The sequence below is a fragment of the Strigops habroptila genome, chromosome 22 (genome assembly GCF_004027225.2).
Source record: "Strigops habroptila isolate Jane chromosome 22, bStrHab1.2.pri, whole genome shotgun sequence".
In the NCBI taxonomy this organism is placed as follows: Eukaryota; Metazoa; Chordata; class Aves; order Psittaciformes; family Psittacidae; genus Strigops; species Strigops habroptila.
Window position 1 is genome coordinate 2,719,984 of NC_044298.2, and position 12,508 is coordinate 2,732,491.

The window sequence follows — 12,508 nt, forward strand, 5'->3', positions numbered from 1 at the left end:
GGTTTGTGCTGCAGTCGAGTCCTCCAGCCCCGCTCCCAGCTGGTGATGTTCTGGGAGATGAGCTGAAGTGGCCTCTAGATGTCATCGGCGCTCTGCGGTGCTGCGAGAGGGGACGTGGTGCTGCTGCTTCGGGCTGGGTTTTGCCGGAGGGAAGCCTGGCGAGAGCATTCCAATGGGTTCTTGTGTGTTCCGTGTCCCGCCCGACTGTTCTCTCCCGGTTTTTCTCTTCCAGACTTCAGCAACGTGATCAGTAAGAGTGATGTCAAGTCTTTGGCTGAGGCTGATGAACAGGAGGTTGTGGCTGAAGTTCAGGTGGGTTGTGACTGTTTTGACTCTTTTCAGTAGATCTCCTCTTCCAAAAGCAGCAGCAAAGTGCCCACACAAGGTGAAAGCTCAGGTGTGGCCACGTAGCTCTGGAAGAGCATGCAGCAGCACTGCAGCAGCCTCAGGTGGGAGAAGAGATGAACATAGGTGCTATTTGCAGTTCTCTTTCATTGCTAGTGGACGTACCAGGCGATGGTTCACGAGCTGCTGGGGATTAACAACAACCGCATCGACCTCTCCCGGGTGCCGGGGATGAGCCAAGACCAGCGGGAGGTGGTGCTGTCTGTGGAGAACGACGAGTTCTACGCCAGTGTAGGTTCCTAGTGGGACCTTAATGGCTTCAGCCTGCCAGAGGGGAGGCTGAGATGAGCTCTTAGGCAGAAGTTCTTCCCTGTGAGGGTGCTGAGGCGCTGGCAGAGGGTGCCCACGGGTTGGACCAAGACCCAAGGGTGTGTTTTCAAGGGGGGTTTCAGCACAAATATCCCTTGGTGCTGAACCCTGCAGCCAGCCAGCAGCAATGGCCCCAAGCTGCTCCTGAGAGCCAGGAGCTGGAACCGTGTGCTCGTTGCTGAGTTCCCAAAGGAGCTGGCAAGGTCCGTGTTGCCCCTGTGCTGAATCTGACTTTAGGAGCCTTGGCTTCACGATGGATCTGGCAAGTGATGGAGGGTAGAGCCCAGTGCTCCCTTTTCTTGTCCTGCTGGAGCTGGCGGGAGCAGCAGCAGCCCCGAGACACGTCCCCATCCCTCCCTGCAGGCTGAGGGCTCATGTCCATCCTGCACAAGACACATCCTCCCACCCCAATGGGCCTATGTCCCACCATCCGAAGCCTCCCATGGGGAATGACTGTGGAAGGGCTCCTGATCCCAGCAACACAGCTCCCCCATCACCCTCCCATTCCCCAGCACCCACTGCAGCTGCCCCAGCACAAAACGGACACCTGAAAACCTGGTGTTTAAGGTTCCAATTCAATGCATACATGGACAGACATTGCTGGAAGTAGAGACCATACCTGTGCCACCAAGCCCTGCCTTGCAGAGACAGCCAAATGGGCCACCTCAGCTCTGCCCCCTCGAGATGCTGTGGTGCTGCTGCCCTGCACGCTGGGAAACACCCAGTTGCACCCTGCTGGTGTCACTGGTTGCAGGTTCAACACGTCGTGCACTGTCACACTGCTCATCAGCCCTGTAAAGGCAGTCGCTGGCAGCAGGTGATGGTCAAGGAGCTCCCACATCCATGGGGAGCCTCAGGAAAGGCTCAGGTTGGGTTTCCCTGCAGGTCTCAGGGCCAACAAGAGGGTTTCCAAGCAGTTAACCATGAGAGTGCCAGGGTTCTTGAACAGCCTTGCAGGAGGCTCCATCCCTGTTCTGCTGAGGGCTGGAGGACGGGACCTCTAAGTAGAGGAAAGGAGAAAAGGTGAGGAGGGAAACTGAGGCACGGAGCTGCCCTGAAGGCAGCGGCAGAGCGCCGCGAGCTTGGGCTGCAGGAAGCCCATGTGGAGGAGACTGGGTGGCTGCTGCTGTAACAGACACTGGTTGTGAGGGTTCCTTTGCATCGTTCTGCATCCAGCCCGGCTGGGGCCTTCATCCAGGAGCGGGGGGTGATGAGACGAGGAGAGATGTCAACCGCAGAGCAGCCTCAAGCCAGAGCGAGGAGGAGGAGGAGCTGGAGTGCCAGGGCCACCAGCACGCTGGTGGTGGTGCAGGATGTGGCACTGGAGGACTCATCTGGAGGCAGAGGGAGAGCCAGGGCATGGGGAGGGCTCTGAGCTGCCCAGACCAGGCAGGGGACCCCCCAAAACCCCTCCTCATACAGTCTCCTGCCACCCACCAGCCCACCAGAGCCATGGGTCACCTCCAGGCTGGCAGGGACCCGCTGTCCTCAGGGGACCCTCCAAAGCCAAGGCCACCTTGCAGCCCACCCACCCAGGTTCTGCCCGCTCTGCAGTACCTGTCCAGGAGCAGGGGTGCCTGTAGATCAGCGAGGCGTTGTTGGAGGACACAGGGTTGCTGACCCTGCAGGTGTAGGTATCTGGCGAGGTGTTGAGGGACACATGCAGCTCAGAAGCACTCACACGGTCCCACTGGAACTGGGAGGGGGAGATCCACTCATAGGTCACCCCTTCAAGCCCCACCGAGCACTCCAGGGTTGCTTCACACCGCTCCGGGTTACCCATGACCACTTTGGCCTTCACAGTGGGCTTTGGGACCAGCTCTGCGAGAGGCACCAGGATGTCACAGCCTGCCCCTTGTCCCCTCATGGGATGCTGGGACAACCCTCCCACGTTCCCAGCTCACCGTACACCGTCAGGAGGACGTTCTCAATGAGCCCCTTGCCCATCTCATCCTCCAGGTACAGCTGGTACATGCTGCTGTCGTTCTTCTGCAGGCGGCTGATCTTCAGGGTGTTGTTGGGGAAGAGCTCCAGGCGTCCCCTGTAGCTGTTGTTGCGGTACCAGACCTTCCCGCTGCTGTCCCGGATGGCGAGGTTCAAGGTGTCATTGCGCCGCCAGTGGACTTCATGGTAGGAGATGGTGCTTTGCAGGCTTGGACTGAGATATGCTACCCCATGAACGGCCCCGACCACCTCCGATGATGGCTTCTGTCGTGCCTGGGCTGCTGAGAAAGTGGAGACTGGAGCTGCTTGGCCAGCTTGGCCAAGGGGTGATGGGTTCACACTTAAACAGAGGAAGTTCAGCTTGGGCATAAGGAAGAAGTTGTTCCCTGTGAGGGTGCTGAGGCGCTGGCGCAGGGTGCCCAGAGAAGCTGTGGCTGCCCCATCCCTGGCAGTGTTCAAGGCCAGGTTGGGCAAAGCCTTGGGTGACATGGTCTAGTGTGAGGCATCCCTGCACATGGCAGGGGAGTTGGAACTAGATGATCTTAAGGTCCTTTCCAACCCAAATTCTATGATTCTGTGATTCTAAAATGCAAATAACCCATTTGCTCACTGCTTCATAGAATCATCTTGGAATGATTTGGGTTGAAGGGACCTTAAAGCTCCTCCAGCTCCAACCCCTGCCACGGGCAGGGACACCTTCCACTAGAGCAGGTTGCTCCAACCCCCTGCCACGGGCAGGGACACCTTCCACTAGAGCAGATTGCTCCAAGCCCCTGTGTCCAACCTGGCCCTGAGGATGTGGCAGCTACACTCTGTGTCAGTGTCCCACCACGCCTCTGTGCTTTCGGCCACGTTGCAGGGATACTGTGGTTTCAGTGGTGCAGAGACCGATGGTTTCAGGATTTCCTCTTTCACACACTGAGCATGTGACCCCACTGAAGTTGTTTTTTGCCTTTGCTTTAATTTTGCTCCCTCTGTACTCTCAGCTCACCCAGAGCAGCTCCTCACCCCCAGCCCCTGGCAGCGATGCCGGGGATCCCATGGGAAGGGAGCCAGTGGGTGATGTCACGGTTTGAGCCCAGCTGGTAACTCGGAACCACGCAGCCGCTCGCTCGCTCCCCCCCTTCTGCCCCCCGCGCTCCCGGAGCAATGCGGAGGCGAATGGAAAGAACATAACTCAAACAGTTTGAGATAAGAGCAGCCCAGTAACTAAGGAAGAATACAAACCACTGCTGCTACCACCAGTAATAATAATGATAAGGTAAATAACAAGGGGAGAGGATACAATTGCTCACCATCTGCCAACCGATACCCAGCCCGAGCTGAGCAGTGATCTGGGCCTTCTGGGTAACTCCCCCCAGTTTCTGTACTAGGCATGACATGCTGTGGTATGGAATACCCCTTTGGCTAGTTTGGGTCAGGTGTCCTGTCTCTGCTTCCTCCCGGCTTCCCCTCTTCCCCGGCAGAGCATGAGACTGAGAAAGTCCTTGGTCGGAGTAGACATTACTGAGCAACAACTAAAACCATCGGTGTTACCAGCGTTGTTCCCAGGCTGAAAGTCAGAAACACAGCACTGCACCAGCTACTAAGAAGGAGAAAAATGGCTGCTATAGCTGAACCCAGGACAGTCACACCATGGCACAGCGCTGGGATGGGAAGAGCTGAGGTGGAGCGGGATACAGGGAGGGTTTAGCCATGAACACATGCCCAAGGTCTGCCTCCCAACCCCAAAGCCATCTCCTCTCAGGTCAGCTCCCTGGGCAACCCACCACCGTACCTTGCGTGATGAAGAGGGGGAAGAGCATCGCCACTGTCAGCCCAGCCACCAATCTGCTCTCTGCATCCAAACCCAAGCTGCAACACGGAGATCCTCGTCGCCAGGCAGTGGCTCGCCCAGGACCCCGTGAACCAGCCTGCACCATCTGAGCATGGTCCCTGCACGCAGCCGTGATGGGACCGTGCTGGAAAAGAGCCAACAGCAGAACTTGAAAATGTAGCTGCTGCTTCCTGCCTTTCCCTTCCCTCAGGCAAGGGAAATGAAGAGCATGCGCAGTTCAGAAACATCACGCAGCAGCCTCAAACCTCCCTGGCAACACCACGCACAGCGCCCCAGGGACCCCGACCCCCATCAGTCACCACCACTATGATGGAAAATGAAGCACAGACCCCACAGAAAACCCCACAGAAAACTGCAGGCAAAAAGCAGTTGTGATCCAGTGCTGAGAAACGATGAAGTGGGTTGAGGAAGTGTGGCTTGTGACATGAAAAATAGGCAGAGGAAGGGCAGGAAGCCCCAGCACCACGAGTTTATAGCCACTGGGAGGGATTCAGGATGGGAACACTTGTGTGGTGTCAGGAGTCTGAGCAGCGCTGTTCAGTTTAAACGAAATTAGAACAGAACTGGTGTGTGTTCAGAGTCATGTCTTGGGTGTGAAGCTCCAAATGTGAAAGGGATTGAGCTTCTACTTTTACATTAGCAGATAAAAGGAGACAGAGCAAAAGGGTTGCTTTGCCAGTGCCTCTTGGAATAACAAGGGAGATCACGGGTAACAGAGTGAGCTCGTGGGTAACATCACCACTTTGGAAAGTTCGTTCTGTAGCTGAATGGCTCTGAGAAGGAAACCCACCACTTTGGGAGATGCTACAGCCATTCACTTGGTGTATCCCGAGGTGTTCCCACAAAGCCGTGGCTATGTGTGTGTTCGGGTTTGAGTTATAAGATGTTTCCATCTGTGCTGCTTTGGGAGAAGCCTGCCCACCCCGTATCAGCCTCGCTTAATGATCAGTTTTCATTGAAGACTTAGATTCAACAACCAATTCACCATCAACAACCCCAACGTGCAGCCTCGGGGGGAAGCTCCAAGAGGGCAGTAGCGTTTTGAAACGGGTTTGAACTGCGTTTGGGTTCCTGCAGCAGCGCTCAGGCAGAGGGCGCCTGTGGAGCAGAGCAGAGGCAGGTCTGCATCCTCCTGCTGCGAGCTGAACGCCGTGAGGACACCAGGACACACAGAATCCATCAGGCTTTACTGGTCCAACTGTTGTGGTCGGAGGAACAGCGCCGCGATGCAGCAGAGCCCCAGGTTACGTGGTGTTGGCTGGGTACGTGATGTGGTCCATGGCTTGGGGCTCATCCTCGGCATCCCCTGGCACAGAAGCCGCAGGGGAATCTAACAGCAACAGAAGCAAGGCACGTCTCTGTCTCCCTGCTTCAGTTTCTGTGCCACACAAGGAATATCCCAGCTGCTTTTTGTCATGAAACATGAGTAAAAGAGGGTGACAAATGGGGTTGGTTGCGAGATGTAGCTTTCATGAAGAGATCTGCTTGGGCTGATGGAACATCAAACCACAGAAAGAGGGGAGATCTAGCTGAGATATGAGGAAGAAGTTCAGAGGCTGGTTTGAGTTGAAGGGACCTTAAAGCTCATCTAAAGCCACGGGCAGGGACACCTTCCACAGGACCAGGATGCTCCAAGCCCCGTCCAGCCTGGCCTTGAACACTCCCTGGCCCTGCTGCTCACACGCTGGTGATGCAGCCCCAGCACACGGGTGGTTCCTGGGCTGCAAGTGCACAAAATGAGGTCACCCTCCTCTTCAGCAGCACCAGCTCTGCTTGAGTCATGTCCAAGCACCCAGAGGAGCCTCTGCTAATCGCCCTAAGAACAGGAGCCGGGATTAGGTGCTATTCCTAGAGGAACACATCTAAAAGGGGCCGCAGGCAACGGAGCCAGCGCACCCTCGCTGTCACTCGCTGGATGAAGGAGTAAGTCCTGTCTTTCACTTCCACTTAACAACTGCCCTTTTCTTCATGGAGTAACTTCCACATTCGTTGTGCTTTAGGCACTTTGATTACCAGCTGAAATCCCAGTTTACATTGCATTTTGCTGATCAGAATCCTTTGGCTCCTCTTCCTACAGAGTGCTCGGAGGCCAGGAAGGTTTTTTGCCTGTCCAAAACTAGCGTGTGTGGTTATGTGTATGGATGTCAGTCATGTGTATGGATGTCAGCTATGTGTGTGGATGTCAGTTATGTGTATGGATAGCTATGTGTATGGATATCTGTGTGTATGGATGTCAGTTATGTGTATGGATAGCTGTGTGGATGGATATCTGTGTGTATGGATGTCAGTTATGTGTATGGATAGCTATGTGGATGGATATCTGTGTGTATGGATGTCATTTATGTGTATGGATGTCAGCTATGTGTGTGGATATCTATGTGTATGGATAGCTATGTGGATGGATATCTGTGTGTATGGATGTCAGTTATGTGTATGGATATCTATGTGTATGGATGCCAGTTTAGGTTTTGGGCAAAAGTTGAGTGAGTTTTAAGGCAAGAAAAGCTCTTTCTTAACCTCGCAGAGGCTTTAAGAGTTGTATTTGCAGATGAGTCCAGAGCTATCCCATCGAGCTCAAGTTAAGCTGAACAGACTTTGTGTCTTCAATCGCTGTGCTTCCTCATGGAATCATAGAACGGTTTGGGTTGGGAAGGGCCTTAAAGCTCATCCAGTTCCGACCAGGGACACCTTCCACTGGAGCAGGTTGGTCCAAGCCCCTGTGTCCAACCTGGCCTTGAACACTGCCCCATTCAATTGCCGAGGTGAGTGTCTCCAGAGAGGACGCCTTTAACACCGGAGCGGGGGGAAGCACAGTGTCCCGGAGCCTCAGTTCGGAGCGGCAAGAGCGACCGAGGGAGCCTCAAGTCCCCGACAGGACTTGCCCAGGAGCCGGCAGCTCAGCTGACGCGAGCAGCTGACTCACAGGGGGCGGCGCCAGGAGTGGCGGCACCAGCCCTCAGTGGGGAAAAACCCATCCCAGGGGGCGCGGCGAACAGGGCGTGGCGCGGCAGTTTGCGCGGGCAGGGCGGGCGGGATGGTGAGCACTCGCCTCAGGAGCAGGGCCTGCTCTGGGAGCTCTGCCCCGGCGGCGGCCAGCGTAGGCACCCAGACAGAGCCGATGAGAGGGGAGGCTGCTGCGCAGACCTCGGAGTGTAGAAAGTGCCTCGACTGGTCTCTTGAGGTGAGGGTGCGCAATGGACAGGGCTGCACTCGGTGCGCCCTGGTGGAGGTCCTCCTGCAGCAGGTGGCTGAGCTGTGGGAGGCTGTTGGAGAGCTAAAAGATGCCAGGGAAGCTGAGAGGAAGCTGGGCTGCTTGCTCCAGGCCCAAACTGCACAGGGGCTGCAAACGTCCAGCATTGCTCATCTAGGAAAGAAGGAGGGCAGCAACCCAGGAAGCTGGGAATTAGTCACGAGAAAAACTAACAAAAAAAGGAGGAAGAGGACAATTAACGACAAGGGGCTTCCTCCTAAATCGGATGTCCCCACCCAGAACCGCTTTGCAGTTCTGCAGAGGGCTAATGAGAAAGCACCCACCACACCTAATGAGCATCCTGCTGATGCACCAGTAAAGAGGATCGCTACTGGTGCCTCCAGGAAAAAGCGGCGGGTCATAGTAGTAGGGGACTCTACTTTGAAAGGCACAGAGACACCCATCTGCCGGCTTGATCCAGTCTCGAGGGAGGTGTGTTGCCTGCCAAGGGCTCGGATCAGGGATGTTGCTGAGAGGCTGCCTGCTCTAGTAAGTCCTGCTGACCATTACCCCCTTCTAGTGGTCCATGTGGGTGCTAGAGATATAGATAGCAGTAGCCTGGAGAACATTAAGAAGGACTACAGAGCCTTGGGAGAGGTGGTTGGGGGCTCTGGAGCTCAGATAGTTTTTTCATCGATTCTCCAGGACAAAGGGGAGGACCTTAAAAAAGCTAGGCGCGTTTGGCAGGTTAATAAATGGTTAGAATGGTGGTGCCATAGTCAGGGGTTTGGCTATTTAGAACATGGGGCTCCATTTGGGAGGCCAGATCTACTGGAGGCTGGTGGAGCTGGTCTGACAAAGAAGGGGAAGAGCTGTTTTGGTAGGAGGCTTGCCAGGCTGGTCAAGAAAGCTTTAAACTAGATGTGTTGGGGGAGTGGAGCATTGATCCATCCCAACACTCCTGGTCAGTTGCCAGCAGCTGTAATAAGTGCTTGGAGCGATGTAGAGATGTTCCAGCCGCCCCAGCCATTGAGTCGGCTGCATTTGGAGCTCGGCTAAGGTGCCTCTATACAAACGCCCATAGTATGGGGAACAAGCAAGAGGAATTAGAGATGTGTGCAAGGCTACAGGAATATGATGTCATTGGTATCACAGAAACATGGTGGGATGGCTCCTATGACTGGAGTGTCGGAATGGAAGGTTACACGCTATTTAGAAAAGACAGGCCAGGCAGACGGGGAGGGGGCGTTGCTATCTATGTCAGTGATAGGCTAGAGAGTATGGAACTCTGTCTGGGGACGGGTGATGAGGTAACAGAGCGTTTGTGGGTCAGAATCAAAGGGAGAACAGCAATGGGGGACATTACGGTGGGGATCTGTTACAGGCCGCCTGATCAAGAGGACTCTGTGGATGAAGCGCTCTACGGACAGATAGGAGCAGCCTCACGCTCGCAGGCCCTTGTCCTCATGGGGGACTTCAACCATCCTGACATCTGTTGGAGGGACGGTACGGCCCGGCACAAGCAATCCAGGAGGTTCCTTGATTGTGTGGAAGACAACTTCCTCTTTCAAGCAATAGAGGAGCCGACGAGGAGAGGTGCCATGCTCGACCTTGTGCTCACCAACAGGGAGGGACTGGTTGGAAATGTAACGCTCCAGGGCAGCCTTGGCTGTACTGATCACGAGATGGTTGAGTTTGAGATCCTCAGGACAGTGAGAAGAGCATGCAGCAAGCTCACTGCCCTGGACTTCAAGAAAGCAGACTTTGGCCTCTTCAGGAACCTCCTTAGTAAGGTTTCATGGGATACAGTCCTAGAGGGCAGGGGGGCCCAAGACCGCTGGTCGATATTCAAGGATCACCTGCTACGTGCTCAAGAGTGTTGCATCCCGACTAGAAGAAAGTGCAGCAGGAGGGCCAGGAGACCTCCATGGATGGACAAGGAGCTGCTGAGGAAACTTAGAGGGGAAAAAAGCAGCTTATAGAAGGTGGAAGCAAGGACAGGCGGCCTGGGAAGAATATAGGAGCATTGTCCGGGAAGCTAGGGACCAGGTTAGGAAAGCTAATGCCCAGCTAGAATTAAGTTTTGCAAGAGATGTAAAAGATAACAGGAAAGGATTCTATAGATACATAGCAAATAAAAGACAGACTAGGGACAATGTGGGCCCTCTCCAGAAGCTACCAGGAGAACTGGCTACCATGGATTTGGAGAAGGCTCAGTTTCTTAATGACTTCTTTGCCTCAGTCTTCACCAGCAAATGCTCTGACCACACCACGAAAGTCTTGCAAAGCAAATGCAGGGACTGTGAGAATGAAGACCTTAGGCCCACTGTAGGAGAGGATCAGGTTCGAGACCATCTTAAGAACACGAATGTGCACAAGTCCATGGGACCTGATGAAATCCATCCACGGGTCCTGAAGGAGCTGGCGAATGAAGTTGCTAAACCACTGTCCATCATATTCGAAAAATCCTGGCAGTCAGGTGAAGTTCCCGATGACTGGAAGAAGGGTAATATAACCCCCATTTTCAAGAAGGGGAAGGTGGAAGACCCAGGGAACTACAGACCAGTCAGTCTCCCCTCTGTGCCTGGCAAAGTCTTGGAACAGTTTCTCCTGGAAAACATGCTAAGGAACATGAAAAACAACGAGGTGGTTGGTGACAGCCAAGATGGCTTCACTAAGGGGAAATCCTGCCTGACCAATTTGGTGGCCTTCTATGATGGAGCCACAGAACTGATGGACAGTGGCAGAGCAGTTGACATCATCTACCTGGACTTGTGCAAAGCGTTCGACACTGTCCCAGACAACATCCTTGTCTCTAAATTGGAGAGACATCAATTTGATAGATGGACCACTCACTGGATAGAGAACTGGCTGGATGGCTGCACGGAAAGAGTTGTAGTAAATGGCTCAATGTCCAGTTGGAAAACAGTAACGAGTGGTGTCCCTCAGGGATCGGTGTTGGGACCGGTCCTGTTCCACATCTTTGTCGGCGACATGGACAGTGGGATTGAGTGCGCCCACAGCAAGTTTGCCGACGACACCAAGCTGTGTGGTTCAGTTGATACGCTGGAGGGAAGGGATGCCATCCAGAGGGACCTTGACACACTTGTGAGGTGGGCAGATGCCAACCTTATGAAGTTTAACCAAGCCAAGTGTAAGGTCCTACACCTGGGTCAGGGCAATCCCAGGCACTGCTACAGGTTGGGCAGAGAAGAGATTCAGAGCAGCCCTGCAGAGAAGGACTTGAGGGTGTTGGTTGATGAGAAGCTTAACATGAGCCGGCTTCAGTGTGCGCTTGCAGCCCAGAAAGCCAACCATATCCTGGGTTGCATCAAAAGAAGCGTGACCAGCAGGTCGAAGGAGGTGATCCTGCCCCTCCACTCTGCTCTTGTGAGACCTCACTTGGAGCACTGTGTACAGTTCTGGTGTCCTCAACATAAAAAGGACATGGAGCTGTTGGAGCGAGTCCAGAAGAGGGCCACGAGGATGATAAGAGGGCTGGAGCACCTCCCGTATGAAGACAGGCTGAGAGAGTTGGGGCTGTTCAGCCTGTTGAAGAGAAGGCTGCGTGGAGACCTCATAGCAGCCTTCCAGTATCTGAAGGGGGTCTACAAGGATGCTGGGGAGGGACTCTTCCTTAGGGACTGTAGTGGTAGGACAAGGGGTAATGGGTTCAAACTTAAACAGGGGAAGTTTAGATTAGATATAAGGAAGAAGTTCTTTACAGTGAGGGTGGTGAAGCACTGGAATGGGTTGCCCAGGGAGGTTGTGGATGCTCCATCCCTGGCGGTGTTCAAGGCCAGGTTGGACAGAGCCTTGGACCACGTGTTTTAGGGCAAGGTGTCCCTGCCCATGGCAGGGGGGTTGGAACTAGATGATCTTAAGATCCTTTCCAACCCTGCGATTCTATGATTCTATGATTCTATTCCTACTTGCTCTGATAGGAAGGGCACAAATGGAAGCAGGTACAAGTTCTGAAGCAAAGGAACACGAAGCAGAAGAGCTCCAGGTGGGTTTGTGCTGCAGTCGAGTCCTCCAGCCCCGCTCCCAGCTGGTGATGTTCTGGGAGATGAGCTGAAGCGGCCTCTAGATGTCATCGGCGCTCTGCGGTGCTGCGAGAGGGGACGTGGTGCTGCTGCTTCGGGCTGGGTTTTGCCAGAGGGAAGCCTGGCGAGAGCATTCCAATGGGTTCTTGTGTGTTCCGTGTCCCGCCCGACTGTTCTCTCCCGGTTGTTCTCTTCCAGACTTCAGCAACGTGATCAGTAAGAGTGATGTCAAGTCTTTAGCTGAGGCTGATGAACAGGAGGTTGTGGCTGAAGTTCAGGTGGGTTGTGACTGTTTTGACTCTTTTCAGTAGATCTTCTATTCCAAAAGCAGCAGCAAAGTGCCCACACAAGGTGAAAGCTCAGGTGTGGCCACGTAGCTCTGGAAGAGCATGCAGCAGCACTGCAGCAGCCTCAGGTGGGAGAAGAGATGAACATAGGTGCTATTTGCAGTTCTCTTTCATTGCTAGTGGACGTACCAGGCGATGGTTCACGAGCTGCTGGGGATTAACAACAACCGCATCGACCTCTCCCGGGTGCCGGGGATGAGCCAAGACCAGCGGGAGGTGGTGCTGTCTGCGGAGAACGACGAGTTCTACGCCAGTGTAGGTTCCTAGTGGGACCTTAATGGCTTCAGCCTGCCAGAGGGGAGGCTGAGATGAGCTCTTAGGCAGAAGTTCTTCCCTGTGAGGGTGCTGAGGCGCTGGCAGAGGGTGCCCAGGGGTTGCACCGAGACCCGAGGGTGTGTTTCCAAGGAGGGTTTCAGCACAAATATCCCTT

The 12,508-nt window shown here is 54.4% G+C and overlaps 1 protein-coding gene across 2 annotated transcripts; it reads right to left on the reverse strand.

Annotated features, from left to right (window-relative positions):
• Nucleotides 1–1,270: 1,270 nt before the first annotated feature.
• Nucleotides 1,271–4,743, reverse strand: LOC115602680 (CD48 antigen-like). 2 transcript variants are annotated; one of them, XM_030474030.1, is made up of 4 exons: nucleotides 4,436–4,743; nucleotides 2,619–2,936; nucleotides 2,272–2,535; nucleotides 1,271–2,048 (listed from the first exon to the last, which is right to left on the reverse strand). In XM_030474030.1, the coding sequence occupies exons 1-4, from the start codon at nucleotides 4,578–4,580 to the stop codon at nucleotides 1,960–1,962; spliced, it is 816 nt and encodes a 271-aa protein (XP_030329890.1). In that variant the 5' UTR covers nucleotides 4,581–4,743; the 3' UTR covers nucleotides 1,271–1,959. The 2 variants fall into 2 exon arrangements, with proteins under 2 accessions (XP_030329890.1, XP_030329889.1); XM_030474029.1 differs by having other exon boundaries at nucleotides 2,619–2,939.
• Between the last annotated feature and the right edge of the window lie 7,765 nt (nucleotides 4,744–12,508).